We start from the raw sequence: 22,042 nt of genomic DNA, 5'->3' as shown, positions 1-22,042 counted from the left end.
GCTGGCAAAACAGCCTCCGGCACAGCGTCTCCAAACAGCAAACACCTGCACACGCCCGCGCTCCCTCCCTCTCTCCCTTCCTCCCCCCTCCCTCCGTGGAGGCCTGAGCCCAGGGAGCTGGTGGGGGCAGGCCCAGGGTGTCTGTGCCGGCCCCGCCCAAAGCTGGGTGTGTCCCACTGCGCGGCCCAGCACTCGCTGGTGTTCCCGTCACCTGCCTTTCCTTTGCTCCGACTCAGGAGGGGACACAGGAGAGGAGGCACTTACTGTGAATGCTGAATCCTAGGGGCCTGCACGCTGCCCACCTGGGCCTGGAGCCGGGCTTCCTCACCTGGGGCCTCCGACCAGGAGTCCACGGAGAGAACCCAGGGGCCACGGTCTGGACGGGAGAACATGCGTCTTGGTTCTCGCTGCCCTCTAATAGCCATGTAGCATTTGCTCTGTCTCAACATAGACTCGAACCCCGATCCCACCAGCGGAGTCACATCCGGTTTTCTTAGCGCAGCCGTGGTGGGACTCCACGGCATTGTGCTCATCACTGCTCGGCAGCTCCCCGGAGCCCGCCTCCTCGTCACTAATTTGTTCGTAAAGAAGTGCGCGTGGTGCCTGGCCGGCGTGGCTCAATGTGGATCTTTGACCTATGAACCAGGACATCAAGGTTCAATTTCCGGTCAGGGCACATGCCCGGGTTGTGGGCTCCATCCCCAGTAGGGGGCGTGCAGGAGGCATCCCATCAGTGATTCTCTCATCATTGACGATTCTCTCTCCCCCTCTCCCTTCCTCTCTGAAATAAAAATATTTGAAAGAAAAGAAAAATAAAAAGAAGCACGTGTTGCTATGTCCCTGATTGCCACATCCGAGCAGTCCTCCTTCACTGTTAGTGGTTGCTTTTGTAATCCTAGGGATTTTATTTTAGGCGTCTAACCCTCTCCCTGCCTGGCCTCCAGCCACATACAACATGCAGTCACTGCCCGGGTCTGGACCACGGGTTTCTCATGCATGCACACGCCTCCCACCCATGCTGGCGTGCACGCGGGCCCCTCGGCTGGGATGCTGTCCCCGCCCCTCCCCGCCCCCCCGCTCTGCGCTGAATCAGCAACTTCCAAACCCATTTCCTGAGCCACAGGCCGGACTACAGCCCGTCCACTCCGCACCACGCTGCCGGCTTCGTGTTTTCCGCTGATGACCCACTCAGACAACCCTCAGGGTACGGGAAGGAAAACCAGAATAAGGAACAGCATGATGCTGTTTAACGGGGGGGTGGGGGTGGGGTGACTTGCCTGGCGGGTGTGGCTCAGTGGTTGAGCATCAACCTATGCACCAGGAAGTTGCCGGTTCGATTCCCCGTCAGGGCACATGCCTGGATTGCGGGCTCGACCCCCCAGCTGGGGCGTGTAGGAGGCAGCTGATCAATGATGTTTCTTTCTCATCCATGTTTCTATCTCTCTATCCCCCTCCTTTCCTCTCTTTCTAAAAATCAATAAAAACATATTTAAAAAATAAAAGGGAGGGTGCCTTAAGTGTGGGCTGCGCTTGGTGCCTTGCTTGGAGAGGGGAGTGGAGAAGGCAGGGGCAGTGGAAAACCTGGCAGAGGCTGCCTGAGCCAGGTGGTCCAGGGTACGCTCATCAGCGATAAAGGATGCTGACTCGTCAGGAGAAGGGCCTCCGGGGTCTTCATCCCAAAGACTCAGACTCTGACGGACCAGAGGGAAGCACCGGGCACACCTGCACGGAGGGCCGCCTGCACAAGCCTGGCCGGGCTTCTCACACTCCCGGTCACCACGGCCAGTGAGCAAGGGTGCCAGGCCGGGCGCTATGGAGGCGTGACTACAGGCCCTGGGTGTCCTGGGGCGGGTCCTGGGGCAGGAAGGCACGTGAGGCAAAATTCGTGCAATCCCAATAAAGCGTGGGGCTTAGTGAATAATAACGTGTCAGTGTCGCTTAGTCGTGACCGCTGTGCCATAATAACCTCAGGCCGTGGTCGGCAAACTCATCAGTCCACAGAGCCAAATATCAACAGGACAACGATTGAAATTTCTTTTGAGAGCCACATTTTTTAAACTTAAACTTCTTCTAACGCCACTTCTTCAACATAGACTCGCCCAGGCCGTGGTATTTTGTGGAAGAGCCACACTCAAGGGGCCAAAGAGCCGCATGGGGCTCGCGAGCCGCAGGTTGCCGACCACGGACATAAGGCATTAATAAGAACAAGGGGACTCTGGCCGGGCAGCTCCGTTGCTTAGAGCATCAGCCCGACACACCAAGGCTGTGGGTTCCACCCCGGTCGGGGCACATTCAAGCAGCCACCGAGGAGTGCGCAAGTCAGCGGAACAACAAATCCATGTATCTCCCGCTCTCATCGATTTAAACGTAAAAACAAAATTAAAAATACTAGTAAGGGAAACTGAGTGAGGGGTGTGGACGCAAAAGGGCCACCTGCGAACCTGACTAACTCAGGGAGGGCCTGGGCGGCGGCCTTGCAAACCCAGAGACCTCAGGGATGGCCTGCCCATAAACCTCTGGAAATTAAAATGCCGTTTACAGTGGGCAGTCACGTCCTAGGCCAGGATCTCCCCTGACAAAGAGCGGCTATGAGTCTATGGTCTTTCTGCATCTAACGAAACATACCTGTGGAATTTAACATACCTGTGGAATGTGACATACCTGTGGAATGTCGGGGTAACTCGTAACTTCCCTTTTCCTGGGCCCCTCAGGGCACAACCCATGCACTAGGGCGCAGACCACAAACTCCCTCATTGTTGTCCTGTTCACTGTTCACTGCTGACTGTTAATTATCCTGCACCCCCCCTCCCGCCCCCAGTAAAAGCAGCATGTGTCCATCATTTTCCCTTTTATCCAATCCCAGAGGTTTCCTGCTGTGCTTTCTCCCGCCTCCCTATTCTATCTCCAATGGAGTGCCTCTAACCCACTTCCGTCTCCTCCTTTGATTGCAATGGATAAAACATGGAGCAAAACGGCCCTTCTCCGGAACGTTCTCTCAACACAGGGAGATCCTGCCTCCCAGCAATTGTCCCCGCAGTTCGGCTCATAAACTCACAAGCATTTTTAATGTTTTAACGTTTTTAATGTTTCTCAGGTTAACAGGGGTCCACGGCGGCTCACCGTGCTATCTTTGTAACCGTTTTGTCCATTTTAAACTGGTCTTAAGTCTCGATAATAGTGAGAGGCTGTATTAAACCCCGTGGTGTTTACTTTTTCTTTCTCAGTAGGAGCACGCATGGAGTGGTTGTGACTGGATGTGAGGAAGGGAGTGGTCTTCCCACAGACGTTTCTAGAAGGATCGGGAGCTGTAAAGGGCCGTTTCCCTGTTAGTGCAGGTCGAGGAGTGCACCCACCGCCCTGTGCTGGCCTGGGGCTGGGCTGGCTCGAGGCGGCTGTGGTGTGAATGACACGCTGGTTTCGTAGCATAAAGAATGAAGGACCTGAGTAATGGTTACAGCGAGTCTATGCGGAAACGGTAATATTCCAAATGCACTGGGTGACATGCATTGCTAACATTAAGTTCACCTGTTTCTTTCTTTCTCAATGTGGCCCCCAGAAAACGGGACGCTGCCCGGCCGGTGTAGCGCAGTGGTTAAGGGTCAACCTAGGAACCGGGAGGTCACAGTTCGATTCCCGGTCAGGGGCACATGCTGGGTTGCGGGCTCGATCCCCAGTGGGGGTTGTGCAGGAGGCAGCCGATCGATGATTCTCTCATCATGGATGTTTCTCTCTCTCTCTCTCTCTCTGAAATTAAAAAATATATATATATATTATTTTAAATAGAAAAAAGAAAATGGGAAGCTCACGTTGCATTTTTATTGGGCAGCGATGCTCTATGGAGCCAAAGGCGAGGGAGCTGTGGCTGGGGCCAGGGAAGGGAAGACCGCCCTTAAACCACGGCGCCGCAGGCACGCACGCACGCACGCTCTCCGGCAGAGAAAAAGGACACCCCACTGCAAAGTTACAAATTTATTGGTCTGGAAATAAATACAAATATCTCGTTAAGAAACTCCTCTGGAGAGACGTGTACACAGCAGTTTTCCGTCTGGATCCAGCCACTCCTGCCCTGACCTCTGACCCCTGACCCTCTGCTCGAGGTCAGGGGAAGCCTCCCATAGAAGGCGGCAGGTGGATGGAATCGTTCATGACCCCTCACGCGGCCTGCAAGGCCTGATGACTCCCTTCCACCAACTCCGGGGTCCCGGAGACCACGGGGTCCCAGCAGCCCATTCACAACGTCCCATTCCCTCTGGTCAAACTCCCTAGCAGAGGCATGGTTAGCCGGGATGAACATCGAAAGGCAGTGGTACGGGAACTTGACCCAAACATGTCAGTGGTGCCGCCCCATTCAGAGAGAGGAGGTTAGGGGGGGCAGGGAGGAGCGGGAGGCAGGAGAGGGAAGGAGATCCCAGGGGATACACATTCCGGAACCCTTACATCTGCTCCCCCCCGGAGTCCCCACCCCGTACTAAAGCCAACAGGTCTGTGTGAAGATCCAGGAATGTAACCGGGTCAGACAGGTTGGGCCGTCGAGCTCAGATTCAACCAAGATGGAACTCGATCACAGAAGGTCTCTGGAAACCAGGGACGAGATCCACAGAGATCACAAGCGCCCTGGATTCCATCCCAACCACAAGGAGTCTGTTATTTACATCTGGTACCCCAACCCCACCCCCGCCCTGCCCCGCGGCATGGAGATTCCTGGCAGCCGGGGAACACCTATTGGGAAGGTCCCTCGATCCCCAGGAAAGCACCCCTGTATTGAGAGGCTCTACCCCAGGAAGGAAATAACCATTCGCTCGCGTCTCGGGGGTGGGAAGCAGGGGCTGAGGGGGAGGAGGAGGAGGGAGCAGGGCCGAAGCCTTAAATCCATGGTGCTAAGCACTTGTCGGCGGGTTTTTTTGTTGTTGTTGCAGCAAAGCCAGGAGGATCTGTCCCCGCCTTTTGTGTTAATTAGAAAAAAGCCAGGAGAGCAGGCCTGTGTGCGTCGGCATGGCAAAGTGTGTGTCTGCACGAACTTTAAACGTCGATTTCAAGTGAGCTACGCAGATTTGCCTTCCCAAACCCTCCGAGCCTCCCCGAAAGTTCCGCCTCTTGTCCCCGCTGCCTGCTTTGCCTACACCAGCCACCCCGGGGCTCCCTGCTCCCTCCTCCCCAACCCAGGGGAGGGTTTTGTTTCCAGAAACTGGGTGGGTTTGCCTTTAGTGGGAGAGGAAACAGAAGCAGGTGGGCTGACTCCCCGCAAAGGCCCCTGAGAGCCCGGATGCCCGGTCGGTCAGCCTAGGCCTGGATTAGGACCTGGTTTCCTGCTGGGCTTCTCACTTGGGGCGGTTTGGCATCTCGGAGGCAGGGGAAGCCAGCGGCCACCAGGCCACTCGTCAATGCACACGGGACTCTGAGATGCTTACGTTCCCTTGGTCCACCCCGCCCGGCCCTGGAGGGGGCGCCCTGGACAAACCCCACCTAAAGTCACGGCCAGAGCTCCCTCGTACAAAACAAGCTTGGGGTTAATACCGAGTTGCGTGCGGTGTGGCAGGCGGGGGGTGGGGAGGGGCGGAGGAGGGGCAGCTACTCTGGTCCCACAGTCCAGGGGGCGGCGGTGCGCGCAGGCCGCCTAGCAGGACACCTCCATGGACTTGGGCCCCGCGCTGTTCCCGGTGGCACCGGAGTTGGGGGTGATGTCCAGGCGGGCGCCCTCGCTGGTGTGGGAGCGGCTGCGGGTGCCCTCGCTGGTGTGGGAGCGGCTGCGGGACCCCTCCAGCGATGTGACACTGGAGCCCGAGGCCGTGCGGGACCGCATCAGGCGGGTCATGCTGGCAGAGGGCACTGGGGAGAGAGGAGAGAGCCGTTAGGGGGGAGGACGCTGGGAGCAGCCACACGCCAGCCTCGGGGCCTCCTCTGTGCCCACCTGGCCGAGCATCGTTTTTTTTTTTTTTCTATATGTTCTTATTGATTTCAGAGAGGAAGGGAGAGGGAGAGAGAGAAACATCAATGATGAGAATCACTGACCGGCTGCCTCCTGCACGCCCCCTACTGGGGATCGAGCCCACAACCTGGGCATGTGCCCTGGACTGGAACCCAACCTGGGACCCTTCAGTCCGCAGGCCGACGCTCAATCCACTGAGCCAAACCAGCGAGGGCCAGAATACACTTTCAGAGCAAAAATCCGAGCCCAGCAGAGGCCCAGACAAAGGAGTCATGGCTCGCACCCTGCAAGGTAAGCAGGGGCGGCTTGCTATTCCCACTGCCCTTGCCTGCGCTTTCCCACGGGGAGAGGGCTCAGCCCTCGGGCAGCGGATCTCTGTTGACAGAGGGCACCTGGGGACACGGACCCCACCCACAGCCTAGAAGTCAGCTCGCCATCCGCTCTCAGCCTCCCAGACACCAAACATGCCTGAGGCCCGCCTTGGGACTGTGGTCAGACGCCCGTGACTATTTTAAACGAGCGAACAGCGGAAGCCTCAGGGAGAAAGGGAGCGACATCAGACGTACAAAGACGTCCCTGTTCAGGTGGGCACGTGGATGATAGCCCGGGCAGTGGGCAGGAGAGCCAGAGACGCCACCTCGGGCCAGGGCCGCAGGGCATGCGCCTCGGAGCACCAGCCGCAGGACGGCCCGGTGGGGTGTCGGGCCTTGGCCTTGGCCTTGTCTGTCCGGGTCCTGGGCTGCCTTTCCAACCAGGACTGCATGTGTCTGATGCACACACGTTAACATGACACAGGAAGCGGCCGTTCTGGAATCATGCCGCTACGTACCCGTCAACCCCCAAGTGTAATGGGATTTTTGCTGTTGTTAATCCTCACCCGAGGATATTTTCCCATTGATTTTTTTTTTTTTTTAGAGATTGTGGAAGGGAGGGGGAGAGACAGAGAGGGAGAAACATGGATGTGAGAGAGACGCACCAATCGAACAGGGCCAGGATGGAGCCTGCAACCGAGGTAGGTGCCCTTGACCAGAATCGGACCCCGGACCCTTCGAGGGCCAACGCTCCATCCACTGAGCCAAACCGGCCAGGGCCCAAATCGAACGTTTTAGCAAAGACACGCTCGGTCCTAATTATTAGCAACTTGACCACCCACTGACTCAGCGCTTTATAGTTGTTTGTTTTTGTTTGGTTTGGTTTTTGGGAGCTTTGTATTTTTTTTTATTTATATTTTTATTGATTTTTTACAGAGAGGAAGGGAGAGAGATAGAGAGTTAGAAACATTGATGAGAGAGAAACATCCATCAGCTGCCTCCTGCACACCCCCCACTGGGGATGTGCCCGCAACCAAGGTACATGCCCTTGACCAGAATCGAACCCGGGACCCCTCAGTCCGCAGGCTGATGCTCTATCCACTGAGCCAAACCGGTTTCGGCTGGAGCTTTGTATTTTTTAAAGAACTTTCACAGATCCCTGCTCTGCCCCTGGCCTCCGTTCTGTCCCTTGTAAAACGAGACTAAGAGTATCTCGTGGGATTATGGGGATGGTTCCATGAGAAAAAAAAAAAAAAAAAAGAAGGATTCATTCATAATCCTTCATGACCATCAGCAGCAACATCCTCATCCTCGCCATCCTCAGGACAGCGGAAAGTCTCTCCAGAAAGCACTGCTCTAAAGTAAAGAGCTGTCCCTGGTCTCACTGCTGGCTGTCTTCTTGGTGCCTAGAAGGCTGGGCTTCACCGAAAGCTAACACACCCCCTGGTGTGAGACAACGGCTGCTCAAGCCTGGAGGAGAATGAGCCGCCGTGGTGCCAGGGCGACGGCCCAGCTCCCCCCTCCCTGCACCTCTCTCTCCCCCAACCCGCCCGTGTGCAAAGAGCCGCCGCTGGCCAGGACGGCACAGAATTCTTATCCGAACCCCGGGTCGGGGCATTGCATTCCCAGCTCCCACCCGGCCCTGGCCCAGCGCCCGCCGGGCAATGCCAGACTTACTGTATCCCATGCCCTGCACGAAGTACTTGAAGGCCTCCGCGAGCTTGGCTGGCTGCGAGAGAAAAGAGGGGGCGGCGAGTCCAGTCAGTGCCCGGGGGTCCCACTAGGCCAGGACACAGATATTTTCAATGTCTCAGCTGTTGCTATGTTTTGCCCACGTGATAGGGAGCAGATGGGCGCCCCGTGGGGCCCGCTTAGCTGTGATCATGACTTAACGCCCGCCTTTGGCGATGGCACCTGCTACCCTCCCAGCCCGACCCTGAGCCGCCTGCTGAGACGGCCCGCCTCCAGGGCCCCTGAGGGTGATGGGGGGAAGGGGTGCCATTTTCCCTTCCGTCTCCCCTCCCTGCCTTCTTCTCTTTCTTTCTCTACTTGAAATGAGAACAGAGCTGCCCCAGCCATAGTGATAACATGGTTTACACGTCCCGGCGGGAGCTGGACCGGCCCAGGGTTCCAGGCCATGAGCCCCGGGAGGCCATCACCATGCAGCTGCCCCCGGGCATGAGCCCCGACCTGGAATGGAACTGTGACCTCGAGGTTCATAGGGCGACGCTCAACCCCTGAGCCACGCCGGCCGGGCCTGACTGTCCCTTTCCCATCAGACACCCGTGAAGTTAGCGGGGCCCATGAACCAGAGAGCGGGTCCCTTCCTCACAGGGACGCTCCTAGCAGCACGTGGACACCTGTGGTCGCCGGGTCGGGCAGACCTCGACCCCGGCCCACGACTGCCCAGCTGTGTCCGCTGGACGAATGCCTCACCCCGGGCCCCCGTCATCTCCTCCACAGGGTTTCTGGGAGGTCAGTGAGACCTCACGTTCAAGCGCTGTGTAAGCGCTGTGTATACACGGTAATGTGCATCACCAGAGGTCATGGGTGGGGGGAGGGGGGAGGGGAGGGGTGAGCAGGGAGGGAGGGGGAATCAGTGACAGATCTCAGAGGCACAGCCTCCACCGGGGGCAGCGGCAGGTGGGACTCACCTGGGAGATCTGCGGGAGGCCGCCACAGTCCGCCATCTGGGAGAGAGGAGGCTGGTTAGTGCCATCACCCCAGCCGAGCCCATCCTCCCTCTGTGGACCGGCTCCGAGTGGCACCGCCCTGCCCGCCGCCTGCCTGCTGAGGGGGCTCGCACATTGCAGGTGGCAAACGCCCAGCCCCACCAGCAAGGCTGCTTTTACGTCTATTGCCCCGGCACTGTCTTTCTTGGCCCATGACTTGTGCCTCCTGATATGCCATCGGTCATTTCACTCTGCTCCCCGAGCACCCAGCGAGGCCCTGTCCCACCTGAGAGGCAGAGCTGGGCCAGGCGGAGCTGGAGGAGCCGGCGGAGGCCCTGGCACGCGTGCCCTGCACAGGCCCCCCCACCCCCACCCCAGGAAGAGACTGCCAGGCTCGAGACCTCGGCTCCCGGGGCTCCCGATGGGCCGCCCTGGGGAAAGGTGCCCAATCCCCAAGTGGCTACCAAATCACCAAACCCAAAGCCCTCGGCACTTTTGGCCACCCTACAGCCCAGGGTCAAGGTCAGATCCCAAGGGCGACAGGCTGCAGCCCACAGACCCTGGGGTCCCTCGGAGCGATCCTCTCCTCTGACCTCTCACCTTACCAGCCAGCACCCAGGAGAAGTGTGTGAACAGATAGTAAATCATTATTTCTATCATGTCTGACCACAGCTTTGCCTAAGCCAGGCACAACTCAAGTTTTGCAGAAAACCCAGGAGTTTCAAAGGGCGCATTGCCAACCCCCCTCACGGTCCCTGTACCTTGAGGAGGGTGGTCTTGGTTGGGTCCAGTTTTGAGTTGCACTCCACCTGGACAAGGAGAGGGAGGAGGAATCTGTTAATTTTCTACGGGAGCCCAAGTCACCACCTCCCCCCCTGCCCACCCCCCTATCCCCTCCGCCACCATCCCCTCTGCCGCCATCCTCAGACTCCAGTGTTCCCACGGGCATAGAAGAAAGAAACGTGGGCTTTGAGATTAAACAGGTGTGGCTTCTGCCCGGCTGGCATGGCTCAGTGTTTGAGCGTGGACCTATGAACCAGGAGGTCACAGTTCGATTCCTAGTTGGGGCACATGCCCGGGTTGTGGGCTCGATCCCCAGCGTGGGGCATGCAGGAGGCAGGCAGCTGATCAAAGATTCTTTCTCATCATTGATACTTCTATCTCTCCCTCTCCCTTCCTCTCTGAAATTATATATATATATATATATATATATATATATATATATATATATATATCACACACACACACACTGAGTGGCCAGATTATTATGCGTTCAGAGATATAATAATCTGGCCACTCAGTGTGTGTGTGTGTGTGTGTGTGTGTGTGTGTATTAGAGGCCCGGTGCATGAATTCGTGCATGGGTAGGGTCTGGCCAGCCTGGCCAGGGGGATGGGACATGGGTGGTTGGCCGGCCTGCCTGTTGGTCAAACTCCTGGTCGAGGGGACAATTTGCATATTAGCCTTTTATTATATAGGATATACACTGAGTGGCCAGATTATTATGTGCTCAGAGATCATAATAATCTGGCCACTCAGTGTATATGTATATGTATATGTATATGTATATGTATATGTATGAAATAAACAGATGTGGCTTTCAATTCCAGCCCTGCCATCGCTAGCTGTGTGACCTTAGACAAGTTACTTAACTTCTTTGAGCCTCAGTGTCCGCATCAATAAAAGGAGGTTGCTGTAGTTGGGGGGCGGTTAGGAAGACTCCCTAGTATGTAGAAGGTGCTCTAGAAATATTCACTGAATGAGTGGCCTTCTTCAGCCACTGAGGCCGGTGAGTCTAGAGGTCGGACACCCCAGCCCCAAGCACCAGTCTTCACACGCGACGCCCTGCCCAAGCTGCTTTCTCTCTTCCGTGTCCTGACCCTCCTGACAGTGCCTCCAGCGCGGGGCAGAGGCCAGCTGTGTCCTGTGATGTCCCAAGTGCCCGCGGGGAACCTCCTCCCCTGATGTGAACGATACGTCTCTGTGGATGCATCTAACCGAGGGGCAATGACAACAGTCATGGTCTCCATGACATGACCCAGGGCGGAGCCTGCTCTGCAGCCCCTGGTGGGAAGTACAGGGTGAAATAAGCCGGGAAATCGTGCTTACGCCCAGCTCCCAGGTGCCCCTTGTCCTGCCAGACAATCAGGCACCAGCCAGGCCTCCCAAATGGGAGGAAGGCATCTTGGCCAGGAAGCCAAGGGGAAAACAGGCTCATAGAAACAAGCCAGCGGGAGGCAGATGGGCAGGGAGGGGCGCTGGGAGGGCAGACGGAGGGCCCACTGCCAAGCACCCAGGGTGACGGTCACCAGGGAGAGAGGCGGGTGGCTGGGCCTCTGGCCAAGGCCATCGTGGCAATGAGAAGATGCCACCTGCCCGGATGGGCGGAAGAAAGGAAAGAGATGGGGAGGATGTGGATGCTGAATTGCGCACAAAAACCAGCGGGTGGAGTCTACGTACCACAGCATCCACGGCGGGCGAACTGTCCCCGACCACCAGCAACACCGGACACCTGGGGGCAGGGAGACGAGGGGGCGTTAACACGCGGTTCCTTTAAAGACCCGCACACTCCCAGGCCTGCCAAGGTCCTAACAACATGATTTTGTTTCCTCCCGTGCCCTTTGCTCATTTTCCTCCATCCTCCCTCCATCCTCCGCTTTGTTCTTAGAATAACATCGATCGGTAAGTCATTTACACTTTAGTATGAATTTCACCAGAGAATCTCTAGGCTCTGATGTTCTTATATTTTAAACACCCTCTCCTCCAGGAGGGCTGAGTGGGACGTGGCCAGCAATCAAGTTCAGAGACACCAAGGACGAAGCTGGCGAGGAACTGGCATGTGCCGAGTCCAGGTGTGGGGTAATAGGGCTCACTCAAGGAACCCAAAAATGACTGTCACTTTCGGCGGGACACAGCTGCTGGCTTCCGGGACTGTGTTCTCCCCCTGGTTTAAGAGGGCATTATGGGTGGGTCCCGGGCTCCCTTCACCCCCAGGCGCTGTGAGGCAAGGCAGGCACAGCATTCAATGTAAAGTAGGTGCTTAATAAATTCTGTCCCAAGTGCAGTGAGCACTTTTCTGAGCTCCAAGCTCCACCCTGGGTCTCGGGGCCGCCGGGGAGCTGAGCACCTGCACAGGGAGGAGAGTGAGACTGGGCGTGCCCAGCCCTGGGGGGAGGGGGAGACACATCTTGTGAATAGTTGCATGGATGGGTCTCTGGCACTGATGGCGATGTCCTGGCACAGGGCAGTCCTGCCAAACTCGGAAGAAGGCCGTGTGGGCACCGGGGCGCCAAGCAAACCAGACAGAGATGGGGGAGAAAGGAACTCACTGCAGGGTGACCGTGGGCACGCCTGGCACCGGCCGCTCAATCTCCAGGTCCCGCCGGCTGCAGAGGAAGACGGAAGCACCGTTAGTTACGTCAGCAGACCTCCCCACCCACCGGGGAGCCCTCCCTCTGAGCACAGCCCGGAGGTCCTGCCATTGGCCGTTCTGCTCCGCCCCGGACGCTGGACGTCCTCAGAGGCACCGTGCACGCCACGACGTCACGTCAGTAACGGGAGGATGGAGACAGCCCCTGAGCTCCCTTCTGGCCCCTCTGGGGGAGCCGGGCAGCGTGGCTCAGCGGGCTGAGCGACTCCCCGAGATTCCAGAACTTCGGGCTCGCCCCCGTGGCCCCGAGCTGCCCCTCCTCCGGTGGAGCTCCCGACAGGTAGGCACCCAGTTACGGATGAGAGGCCTGCGTCCTTGCCACAGGCCGTGTGCAGGCGTCACTCATCCTGGGAACGACTCACCGCCTCCCAGCAGCCTCCTGGGCTTCCTCCCAACCCCGGTGCTTTGCTCCTCTCGCAGCTCTCCTCACACCTGTCCTCACACCTGTCCCCACACCTGTCCCCACACCTGTCCCCACACCTGTCCCCACACCTGTCCCCACACCTGTCCTCACATCTGTCCCCACACCTGTCCTCACAGCTCTCCTCACACCTGTCCCCACACCTGTCCCCACACCTGCCCCTACACCTGTCCCCACACCTGTCCCCACACCTGTCCTCACACCTGTCCCCACACCTGTCCTCACACCTGTCCCCACACCTGTCCCCACACCTGTCCTCACACCTGTCCCCACACCTGTCCTCACACCTGTCCTCACACCTGTCCTCACACCTGTCCCCACACCTGTCCCCACACCTGTCCTCACACCTGTCCTCACAGCTCTCCTCACATCTGTCCCCACACCTGTCCCCACACCTGTCCTCACACCTGTCCCCACACCTGTCCTCACACCTGTCCCCACACCTGTCCCCACACCTGTCCCCACACCTGTCCCCACACCTGTCCCCACACCTGTCCTCACACCTGTCCCCACACCTGTCCCCACACCTGTCCTCACATCTGTCCCCACACCTGTCCTCACAGCTCTCCTCACATCTGTCCCCACACCTGTCCCCACACCTGTCCTCACAGCTGTCCTCACACCTGTCCCCACACCTGTCCTCACACCTGTCCCCACACCTGTCCCCACACCTGTCCTCACACCTGTCCTCACACCTGTCCCCACACCTGTCCTCACACCTGTCCCCACACCTGTCCTCACACCTGTCCCCACACCTGTCCCCACACCTGTCCTCACATCTGTCCCCACACCTGTCCTCACACCTGTCCTCACACCTGTCCTCACACCTGTCCTCACAGCTGTCCTCACACCTGTCCTCACAGCTCTCCCCACAGTTCTCCTCACACCTGTCCCCACACCTGTCCTCACACCTGTCCCCACATCTGTCCTCACACCTGTCCCCACACCTGTCCTCACACCTGTCCCCACACCTGTCCCCACACCTGTCCTCACACCTGTCCCCACACCTGTCCTCACACCTGTCCTTTCCTAGGGTCACCATGGGCGCAGGCACGTACTCCCCACCCTGAGGGCGTGACTGGGTCCCACTCATGTTGGCGCCCCCGGGCCTGGAGTGGTAGCCGGGCTCCCCGTCCTGCTGATGTGTTTGCTGCCTCTCCTGCGGCTACTACAACCCCCTCGGCCTCACCCCACGCCCCAGCCCTGTGGAAGGAGCCCTGGGAGTGGCCGTGCGGGCCGGCACCCACCTGTTGTAGGCGTTGATGAACAGGTGCAGGTTGCCGGGGTTCATGTCGTTGATGATGTGCTGGCGGTAGGTGTGCACCACCTCCACGTTGTTCTGCATCTCCTCCTGCAAAGAGGAGAAAGGTCCTCCACGGGCCCTGGGTCAGGGGCGGGTCCCCGTCCTCGCCAACCTCCGGGTGACTCCGGCACCAGGGGAGGGCGATGCTGCCTGGGGCCCGGGAACATCAGGGCCGCGGCCGCCACCCCCACAGGCAGGCTGCGGTCAGCGGGCAAAGCGTGCCCCCCCCCCACCCCCCCCCCCAGCCCCAGGCTCAGCGCTTGGAGTTCGGACTTGAAGTCAGTCCTCCGGGCTTGGAGCTGACTCTACAGGGGTTCAGAACAAGCCACCCCAAGACGTGCCTCAGTGGGCTGCAAGTTATTTTGAGCGAATGCCAACCGAGATCCTGGGGACTCGGAAGAAACGCCCGCTCCCCCTGCTTAGCTGTCTATAGAAATCCACACCCCTCGCCTGGCCCGCAGCAAGAGTCGCCCCCAGAAATGGCCTTTCCGACGTGTGGCAGGTCCCTCCGGAGCCAAAGAGCACCGCCTCCTCCTGAGCTCAGAGTGTCAATGACTCCATTCCCCTCCCGTCTCTGACTCTCCCGTCCTGCGGGATCCCTACCAAGGTCTGTGGTTAAATCCGGCCATTTTCTCTCGCTAAGGCGTCTCGTGTCTACCTGGTGAGGAGGTGAGCCCAAAGAACCTTAAACGGAGAAGAAAACTGCCTCCTGCCGAAACCGGTTTGGCTCAGTGGATAGAGCGTCGGCCTGTGGACCCAAGGGTCCCAGGTTCGATTCCGGTCAAGGGCATGTACCTTGGTTGCGGGCACATCCCCAGTAGGGGGTGTGCAGGAGGCAGCTGATCAATGTTTCTAACTCTCTATCCCTCTCTCTTCCTCTCTGTAAAAAATCAATAAAATATATTTTTTTTAAAAAAAAAAAAGAAAGAAAACTGCCTCCTTCCTCACACCACATCGCTGCCCCTGTCTTGGGAACAGTGCCTTAACCTCTGAGCCTCGGTGCTCTCGGAAAAAAAGGGGTTAATATCACCCACGCCTCCAGGCTGTGGCTCTGACGGAGGGTGTACACTTTGGAAAGGCTTTGGAAATCGGACCCATCCATGCAACTATTCCCGAGGATGGTTTCTTAGCGGGGAAGGTTGGCATGCTTGCAGGACAAGAGCAGCTCACGCAGGGGGAGGTGCCGGCAGGGACACTGATTCCCATGGGGCGAGGGCCTCGGCCTCCCGCTCCCGGTCCCTTTCTGAACGTGACGCTGGACAAACGCGCTCGGAGCTGGCTCTGGTTCTCCTCTGCGCAACGGCAGACGCTGGGGGTCTCACCACACGGCCTGATGCGATCAGAGGCGACCCGAGCCCGAGGGGGAGGGAGGGGGCGGATGACAAGCCGCGCTGTTGTCAAAACCGCCCGCAAGCATTTACGCGACAAAGAGGCCAACTGGCTGTTCAAAGAAGAGATCAGCCCAAAGAACCTGGAGGGGCTGACCGAGTCCAGGCCCCCGACTCACCTTCCCAAAGAGGTGGGACACCACCATGTCCGGCAGGGCCTGGGTCCATCCGGAGATCTGGGGAGGATACGGGGGTTAGGAAGAAGGCATTTGCAGGGGCGAAATGAGGTCAGCCCAGCCCCAGGTCCTTGGGCTTCCCAGCACTCGGGTCTGAGGATGCCCCAGGGACGGGAACCCGGTCACAGCCTCTGGTTACCTTCCAGCCCTGCAGCCCCAGAAGGCAGGGCCTGGCTCTCCACCCATCACGATTCTGGGAGCCTGGGCACAGAAGGGGCACGCACAGCTGTGCGGGACGGACCCGGCCTGCTCCCAGCTTTCCCTGCGCCGGAGCGCACCGGTCGTCAGCAGGAAGGACCCCATGCATTTGTTCTAAACACAGGCTCCCCGCGCCCCCACCTCAGATCTGCTGGGCTCACCCTCTACATTGTCCCTAAGCCACTTTCCTCTCTCCGAATATACTGCGGTTACCAAAGAAATGAATGACCTTCTTTCTCTCTCTCTCTAACAACAGTGCTAGGCTAGGTACACAGGAGGAGCTCCATAAATGCTAGATATACAGTGGGAGCTCCATAAATGCTAGGCAAACAGAAGGAGCTCCATAAATGCTAGATATACAGTGGGAGCTCCATAAATGCCATGCATACAGCAGGAGATCCATAAATGCTAAATATACAGTGGGAGATCCATAAATGCTAGGCAAACAGAAGGAGCTCCATAAATGCCATGCGTACAACAGGAGATCCATAAATGCTAAATAAACAGAAGGAGCTCCATAAATGCTAGGCAAACAGAAGGAGCTCCATAAATGCTAGATATACAGTGGGAGCTCCATAAATGCCATGCGTACAACAGGAGATCCATAAATGCTAGGCACGTAGCAGGAGATCCATAAATACTAGGCACACAGCACAAGCTCTGTAAATACTAGGCAAACAGCAGGTGATCCATAAATGCTAGGCACACAGCAGGGGCTCCCTAAGTGCTAGACAGACAGCAGCTCCATAATGTGTGCTGACTGCCAGGGTCCCACTGTGTGGCCCAGGCAGCTGCAGAGCCCCTGGACCTCAGACTGCCTCTCGGTAGCTGGGGCTGCCGGGAACTTCAAAGTGCCGGTCACGATGAGGATTGTGGGAGCGGCCACACGTCACAGGATCTGACCCCAGGGCCTGACATACAGCAGACCTCGGAGGTAGGTCTTTTTTTCTCCAGGGCTGGGGTCGAAAAGGAAGGATAGGGCGCAGATATTAAAACCCCACAAACATTCCTCAGGCTGCACGCAGCCAATGGCCGGTGTCCCCAGCCCTCCACGTCTGGCTCTGAGCAGCTACCCAGGAGCCAAACTGGCGGAGTGGAATGTCACTTCCTTTGCTGGAAAATAAAATAAAAAACGGGGAGTGTGTTCCGCTCCCAAATGTCACGCAGGCCGGAGGGAAAGGCTCCCGCCTGCCGGCCCCGTGCTCCGGGGAGAAATGCAGGACCAGGCTGGCCGGCCAGGACGCGGAGGGAGGCGGGGGCGGCGCACGACCCCTTTAATCTCCCTGTCCCCGACGGCCACCCCAACCTTGGCAGAAATACACTTTCAAAATGAGAGGCCAGGATCACCCCCTGCTCAAAAGGCTCTGCCCTGTTTCAACGAGAACGGTTTCCCCATCTCCTTGGCAAATACAGGGGCTTTTATAAAAACAACAATCACCGTTTTTAAATAAACAGGAACCCTAGGCCCCCAGCCAGAGCAGAGCTTCCCGAGACAATGAGGGCCCCTCGCGTCCAGGAAGGGACGTGCCCAGCCCCTTCGGTGCCCAGCCCGGCGGCACTGGGGTGGGGGTGGGCCTCGCCACCCGCTGCCTGGGAGCCGTGAGCACAGCCCTGGGGGAGGCTGGCCGGGGCCGGGGGAGGCCCAGGGCTCTCCAGTCAGCCAGCTCTCCTTCTGCACAGCCTCCTTACCCACTGGGAGCCTCAGTTTCCCCCTCTGTGAATGGCATGACCATCCCGGGAGGATTCAACAGGCCACGCACACATAGCCACAGGGAGCCGAGCTAGCACCTGGTAACCACCCAGGGGTGGGGCCCTTCCCCTGCCCAGGGCCATCTGGATACGCACAGCGTCCTTCACCGGCCACACAACATTATTAACTTAAAAACTAGCCTGCTCGACAGGGTCCAACATTGAATTAACTCACCCCTGAGGCCTTGGCAGGGCCCGACCGAACGATTTCAGGGCCTGACAGGGCCGGCGGGCCGGGCGTTCCCCACCCCTGCTACGTGTTAGCTCATCATTCTTGTCATCAAACTGAGTGGCATCGGGTCAGTACCAAATGCATCTTTCTTTCTCATTGGTACTAGGGGGGCTGAGAGGCATTGGTCTTGTTCACCTTTCTATTCTCAGCATCTTGGAAAAGCCCAGCCGATGCTCGGTCCCCGGCAAAGACTCCTACCCAGACGACGCTGGTCCACGCCGGCTCGGGGGCCCTGACCCTGACGGCCCTGACCCTGCTGGCTTCGCCCGCAGTCCCATGGGTGCCCGAGGGCCAATGCATGGGTGCCCGACTGTCCTAAGCACAGCAGAGGAAACTGCTCTCTCGGCTGGGGTGGGGAGCAGCAGGAAAGGGTGCCACTAGGAGGGGTCTCGGTGCCACGGTCCTCGGGGCCGGGGCGAGGGCACCACCCCCTGCGTCTCGGGACCCCCCCGGCGCGGCCCAGGCTCACCTTGGAGGCCGCCCAGTCCATCCAGCCCTCGGCACAGGGGTTCACGTTGATGAGCACCAGGCCCTCCACCATCTCGGGGTTGTTCAGCTGCAATTCAGACCCGGGGTGAGAGACAGCCCGGCAACCTGAGACGCCGTGAACTTCCCACGGCGAGCCAGAGACGGGGCGGGACGGGAGAGGGCGCGCGTGGCCACAGAGCAGGTGGCTGCTCTCAGCGTCTCCGGCCCGTGCCCCGGGCGAAACGGAGGTTCCGGCTCAGGGGACGCTGGGTTGGGTCCCGGAGGGAGTGGACCAGTCACTGCCCCTCGCTGCCCCTCAGCTGTCCTAGCTGTGAAATGGGTGTATCACACCACCAACCACATAATCAGGCACCTAAAGGCTCTTTAGAAATCAGGAAGAGTTGTAGTACATCTGGAAGAATATATACTGCATATATCAGATAGATAGATAGATAGATAGATGATAGATAGATAGATAGATAGATAGAAGATAGATAGATAGATAGATAGATAGATAGATAGATAGATAGATAGATGAGAGAGAGAGAGAGAGAGAGAGAGAGAGAGAGAGAGAGAGAGCAGACAGATAGATGGAAGAGTTTAGACCTTGTTTTATCTGCTCAGTGCTTGGAGAGCCAGACCACTTTGCATCATGGGAGTATTCCTCACCTCGGGCCAATCCCAGCAAGTAGCAGTCAGAATACATACAGTTGGAAAAAAATGATCATCGCTGCATTTTCAAACAACTGTTTGGGGAGGATACGAAGGGCCCGGGAGCCCTGACTTGGGCCGGCGGTAATGTAAGCGACAACTGTCACATTAACACGGGATCTCTGGTTCTAGGTTAGAGCCAGTCGGGAGCCCAGAGGCCCCTGACTCCAAAAGCTACCAAGGAAGTAGCGGAGGCGCACGGGGGACCTGCCACAGCCGGCTGCTAAGTGAGCAAAGCCGATGATGGGAGAAGACGACTAGGATGGCAGGTCAGTGCAGGAGAAAGGAAAGCGCGCGTGCGCGCGCACGCACACACACACACACACACACACACACGCACACGCGCACACGCACGCACACCACACACGCGTGCACAACTCTGGACCACACAAGCTGTGGTTCTCCCTGGGGAAATGGAATGATGGGCCATTTCTTTTGCCCTTTGGGGATTTTTGATGCGTGTCCAATGTTCTCCCTTCGCCTTGAATTAATTTTATTTAAAACATAATTCTTTAGAAATGCCCAAGAACTCACAGCGAATCGAGTGAGAATGTAGGCGCCAGCCCCGGTCCCCATGCCAATGACGCTCTTCACCCTGGAAGCAGAAATGAAAGCTGGTGTCACGGAAGCTGTGAGCGCCAGGAGCCCTGAGCACCCTCACGGCCTCCCCCTCGTCTCCCCTACGCCCTGTCCCCGGGGACCTCGTCTCCCCCAGGGTCTGTCCTGGTTGCCACTGAGGAAGGCTAGCAGCGGCGGGGACCGCTGCCCTGCTGGGCCCTCCAGACCTGACATGCATCACGCTTTGGGGACTAACAGAAGGCCGCGACCTTGAGGGACTCGTCCCACTTCCTCCCTTCTCTCCCGACGGCCCGGCATTTACGGGAAGACCACAGCCGCTTCTTCCCGCTCCTGAGCTTTATTTTGGATTCGACAACTTGGCATGAAAATAAACCAGGCAAGAAGCCTGAGTGCCATCATCACAGCAAAGGCTCGTGTAAGAAGGAAATGAGCACTGGCGGGAGAGGGGCCTGGAGAGAGAGGAGTTGAGGGCTCAGGCAACCCAGAACATTCCAGAACGTTCCACAGAAAGAGAAAGCAATGAAAGAAGAGAAAGCAGGAAAGGATGGGGGGGCCGTGCCTGTCATCGGGGGATGCCATCACTCAAGGAGAAAAGCCCCACTCGCAGGAAGCAGTGGGGATAAAGAGGAAGTGGAAATCAGTGAGGACAGGGAGCCAAGTGCATTTCTCCCCTGAGCTTTAAATTGCTGCCTGGTCCAGCTGGCGTGGCTCAGGGGTTGAGCATCGACCTGCGAACTGGAGGTCACGGTTCGATTCCCAGTCGGGGCACATGCCCAGGTTCCAGGCACAACCCCCAATGTGGAGCGTGCAGGAGGGAACTCATGATTCTCTCATCATGGATGTTTCCATCTCTCTCTCTCTCTCTCTCTCCCTTCCTGTCTGAAATAAAACATATTTCACCTGCAGCCTGTGTCAGGGGTCAGGCCAGATGGAGGCTGAAGGAAAAGCAGATGCGGGAAGCCGCTCTCCCTGCAGGCCTGGGGAGGGGGAAGTGGGGGGCAGGGCAGAGCCCTCACTCTTACCCAAACTGGTGCAGGACTCCAGGCAGCATCTCGGCCAGCTGGTCCATGGACGGGTACATGTACCTTGGGAGAAGCCACACAGAGGAGTTAGCGAGAGCCCAGACCCCGAGGAAATTACCCACGTCAACAGGAACAGGCTGGAAGGGGAGGGACCAGGGGCAACCTGGCCCAGGAGTGCGGACGCCCCACAGCGCCCCCCCCCCCCCCCCCGTGGCCCTCACTGCAAACACCCCTCAGGGTACACAGCCTTTTCTGGTGAGCAAGAAGGTCTCCATCTTCCTCTCTGTAAAGTCACCCTGTACGACTGCCACCTGTGCGCCAGGCCCCGCCCCAAGCACTGGGTGAGCTCTGTAAACTCGTTTAATCCTTGCGACAACGCGATGGGGTTCCCATGCTCTCCCCCCGTATGAAGATTATATAAAGAGACTTGGCTTCCCAGAAGGGTACATTTTACCGCAATAAAAAAAGTGAAAAGCCAGTCTAGCGCCTTCCCCACCACCTGCCTCCACCCTGCAAGGCTTTCCGTCCCCGTCCTGGGGCTCGAGGCTCCCCGCTCACCCCACGGGGAAGGACGCGGCGCCGTCCTGCTGGCCAGGGGCGTCCACGTGGCAGACGGCGAAGTGCTGGGTGATCTCCTGCATGTCCTCGGAGTTGAAGAGGGGGTTGTAGCAGGTTTTGTCTGCACGGGGCGGGGAGACGGGAGAGGGGGTGAGGAGGGGGTGAGCCGGCTTGCTCCCTGCGGAGCGCGTGCCTTTTTGTGTGTCGCACTCCTATTCAGCAGGAGGCAGCGGGCTCACAGCAAGGACGCCCATCTTTTGTTCCCCTGCCCCACTTTCCTGTGGCGATCGAAGGCAAGAGCAGGCCGTGGGAAGGCGGTGCGTGTGGCGGTGGAGCTGGCCCATAAACTGTACTGTACCACCTGGTGGGTGATCTTCCAGTGTAACCCCAGGAGGGGCCTCCTGCTTCTTTCCCCGTCACTCATGACCTTCGTGGCTCCAGCAGGAGGCGGGGCTACTCCACTGGCAGGCTCTTTCTCCCTGCGTTTCCTAAACTCCCACATCGGGGACACTGGCCAGGGCACGGGAGCGTTTCAAACACGGAGGAGGAGCATAGGAGATACAGCACAGACCTCCCTTCTTATACGACTGTGGATGAGAGTCTGAAGCAAAGATGGCCAGCTTTTCTTCCTGGGCACACAGCTGGACTACATTTCCCAGCCTCCCTTGTAATTAGGGGCGGTCACGTGATCGGGTTCTGGCCAATAGCGTGTGATGCTTGCTGCTTCCTCCTCACACCTGCTCCCCAATCCTCTAGGTTTCTCTCTCTTCTTGTCATCTACCTGCCAGATGCAGAGGAGCCAGCAGAAGCCTCCGAGGCTCCGGGGGACGGCAGAGCCACAGCTGGAAGGAGCCTGGGTCCCCGAATCACCACGTGGAAGGGGCCACACCAAGTGCCC

General features: G+C 58.1%; 1 protein-coding gene across 4 annotated transcripts in view; it reads right to left on the bottom strand.

The window, feature by feature from the left end:
- Positions 1-3,954: 3,954 nt before the first annotated feature.
- Positions 3,955-22,042, bottom strand: part of NDRG1 (N-myc downstream regulated 1) — a 41,325-nt gene continuing 23,237 nt past the window's right edge. For 3 of the 4 annotated variants that reach the window (XM_054708279.1, XM_054708280.1, XM_054708277.1), the window contains 12 exons: positions 21,145-21,265; positions 20,587-20,649; positions 19,520-19,580; positions 18,276-18,362; positions 15,571-15,627; positions 14,008-14,111; positions 12,239-12,295; positions 11,370-11,421; positions 9,671-9,718; positions 8,892-8,927; positions 7,915-7,966; positions 3,955-5,826 (listed from right to left, as the gene is read on the bottom strand). In XM_054708279.1, coding sequence (XP_054564254.1) covers positions 5,615-5,826; positions 7,915-7,966; positions 8,892-8,927; positions 9,671-9,718; positions 11,370-11,421; positions 12,239-12,295; positions 14,008-14,111; positions 15,571-15,627; positions 18,276-18,362; positions 19,520-19,580; positions 20,587-20,649; positions 21,145-21,265 — 950 coding nt within the window. In that variant the 3' untranslated portion in view covers positions 3,955-5,614. The remainder of the gene's footprint in view (positions 5,827-7,914; positions 7,967-8,891; positions 8,928-9,670; positions 9,719-11,369; positions 11,422-12,238; positions 12,296-14,007; positions 14,112-15,570; positions 15,628-18,275; positions 18,363-19,519; positions 19,581-20,586; positions 20,650-21,144; positions 21,266-22,042) is intronic. The other variant, XM_054708278.1, reaches the window with a different exon arrangement.

Source organism: Eptesicus fuscus, chromosome 19, assembly GCF_027574615.1.
Source record: "Eptesicus fuscus isolate TK198812 chromosome 19, DD_ASM_mEF_20220401, whole genome shotgun sequence".
NCBI lineage: Eukaryota > Metazoa > Chordata > Mammalia > Chiroptera > Vespertilionidae > Eptesicus > Eptesicus fuscus.
Note: the sequence above shows the minus strand (reverse complement) of the source record. Positions and strands in the feature narration are given on the sequence as shown.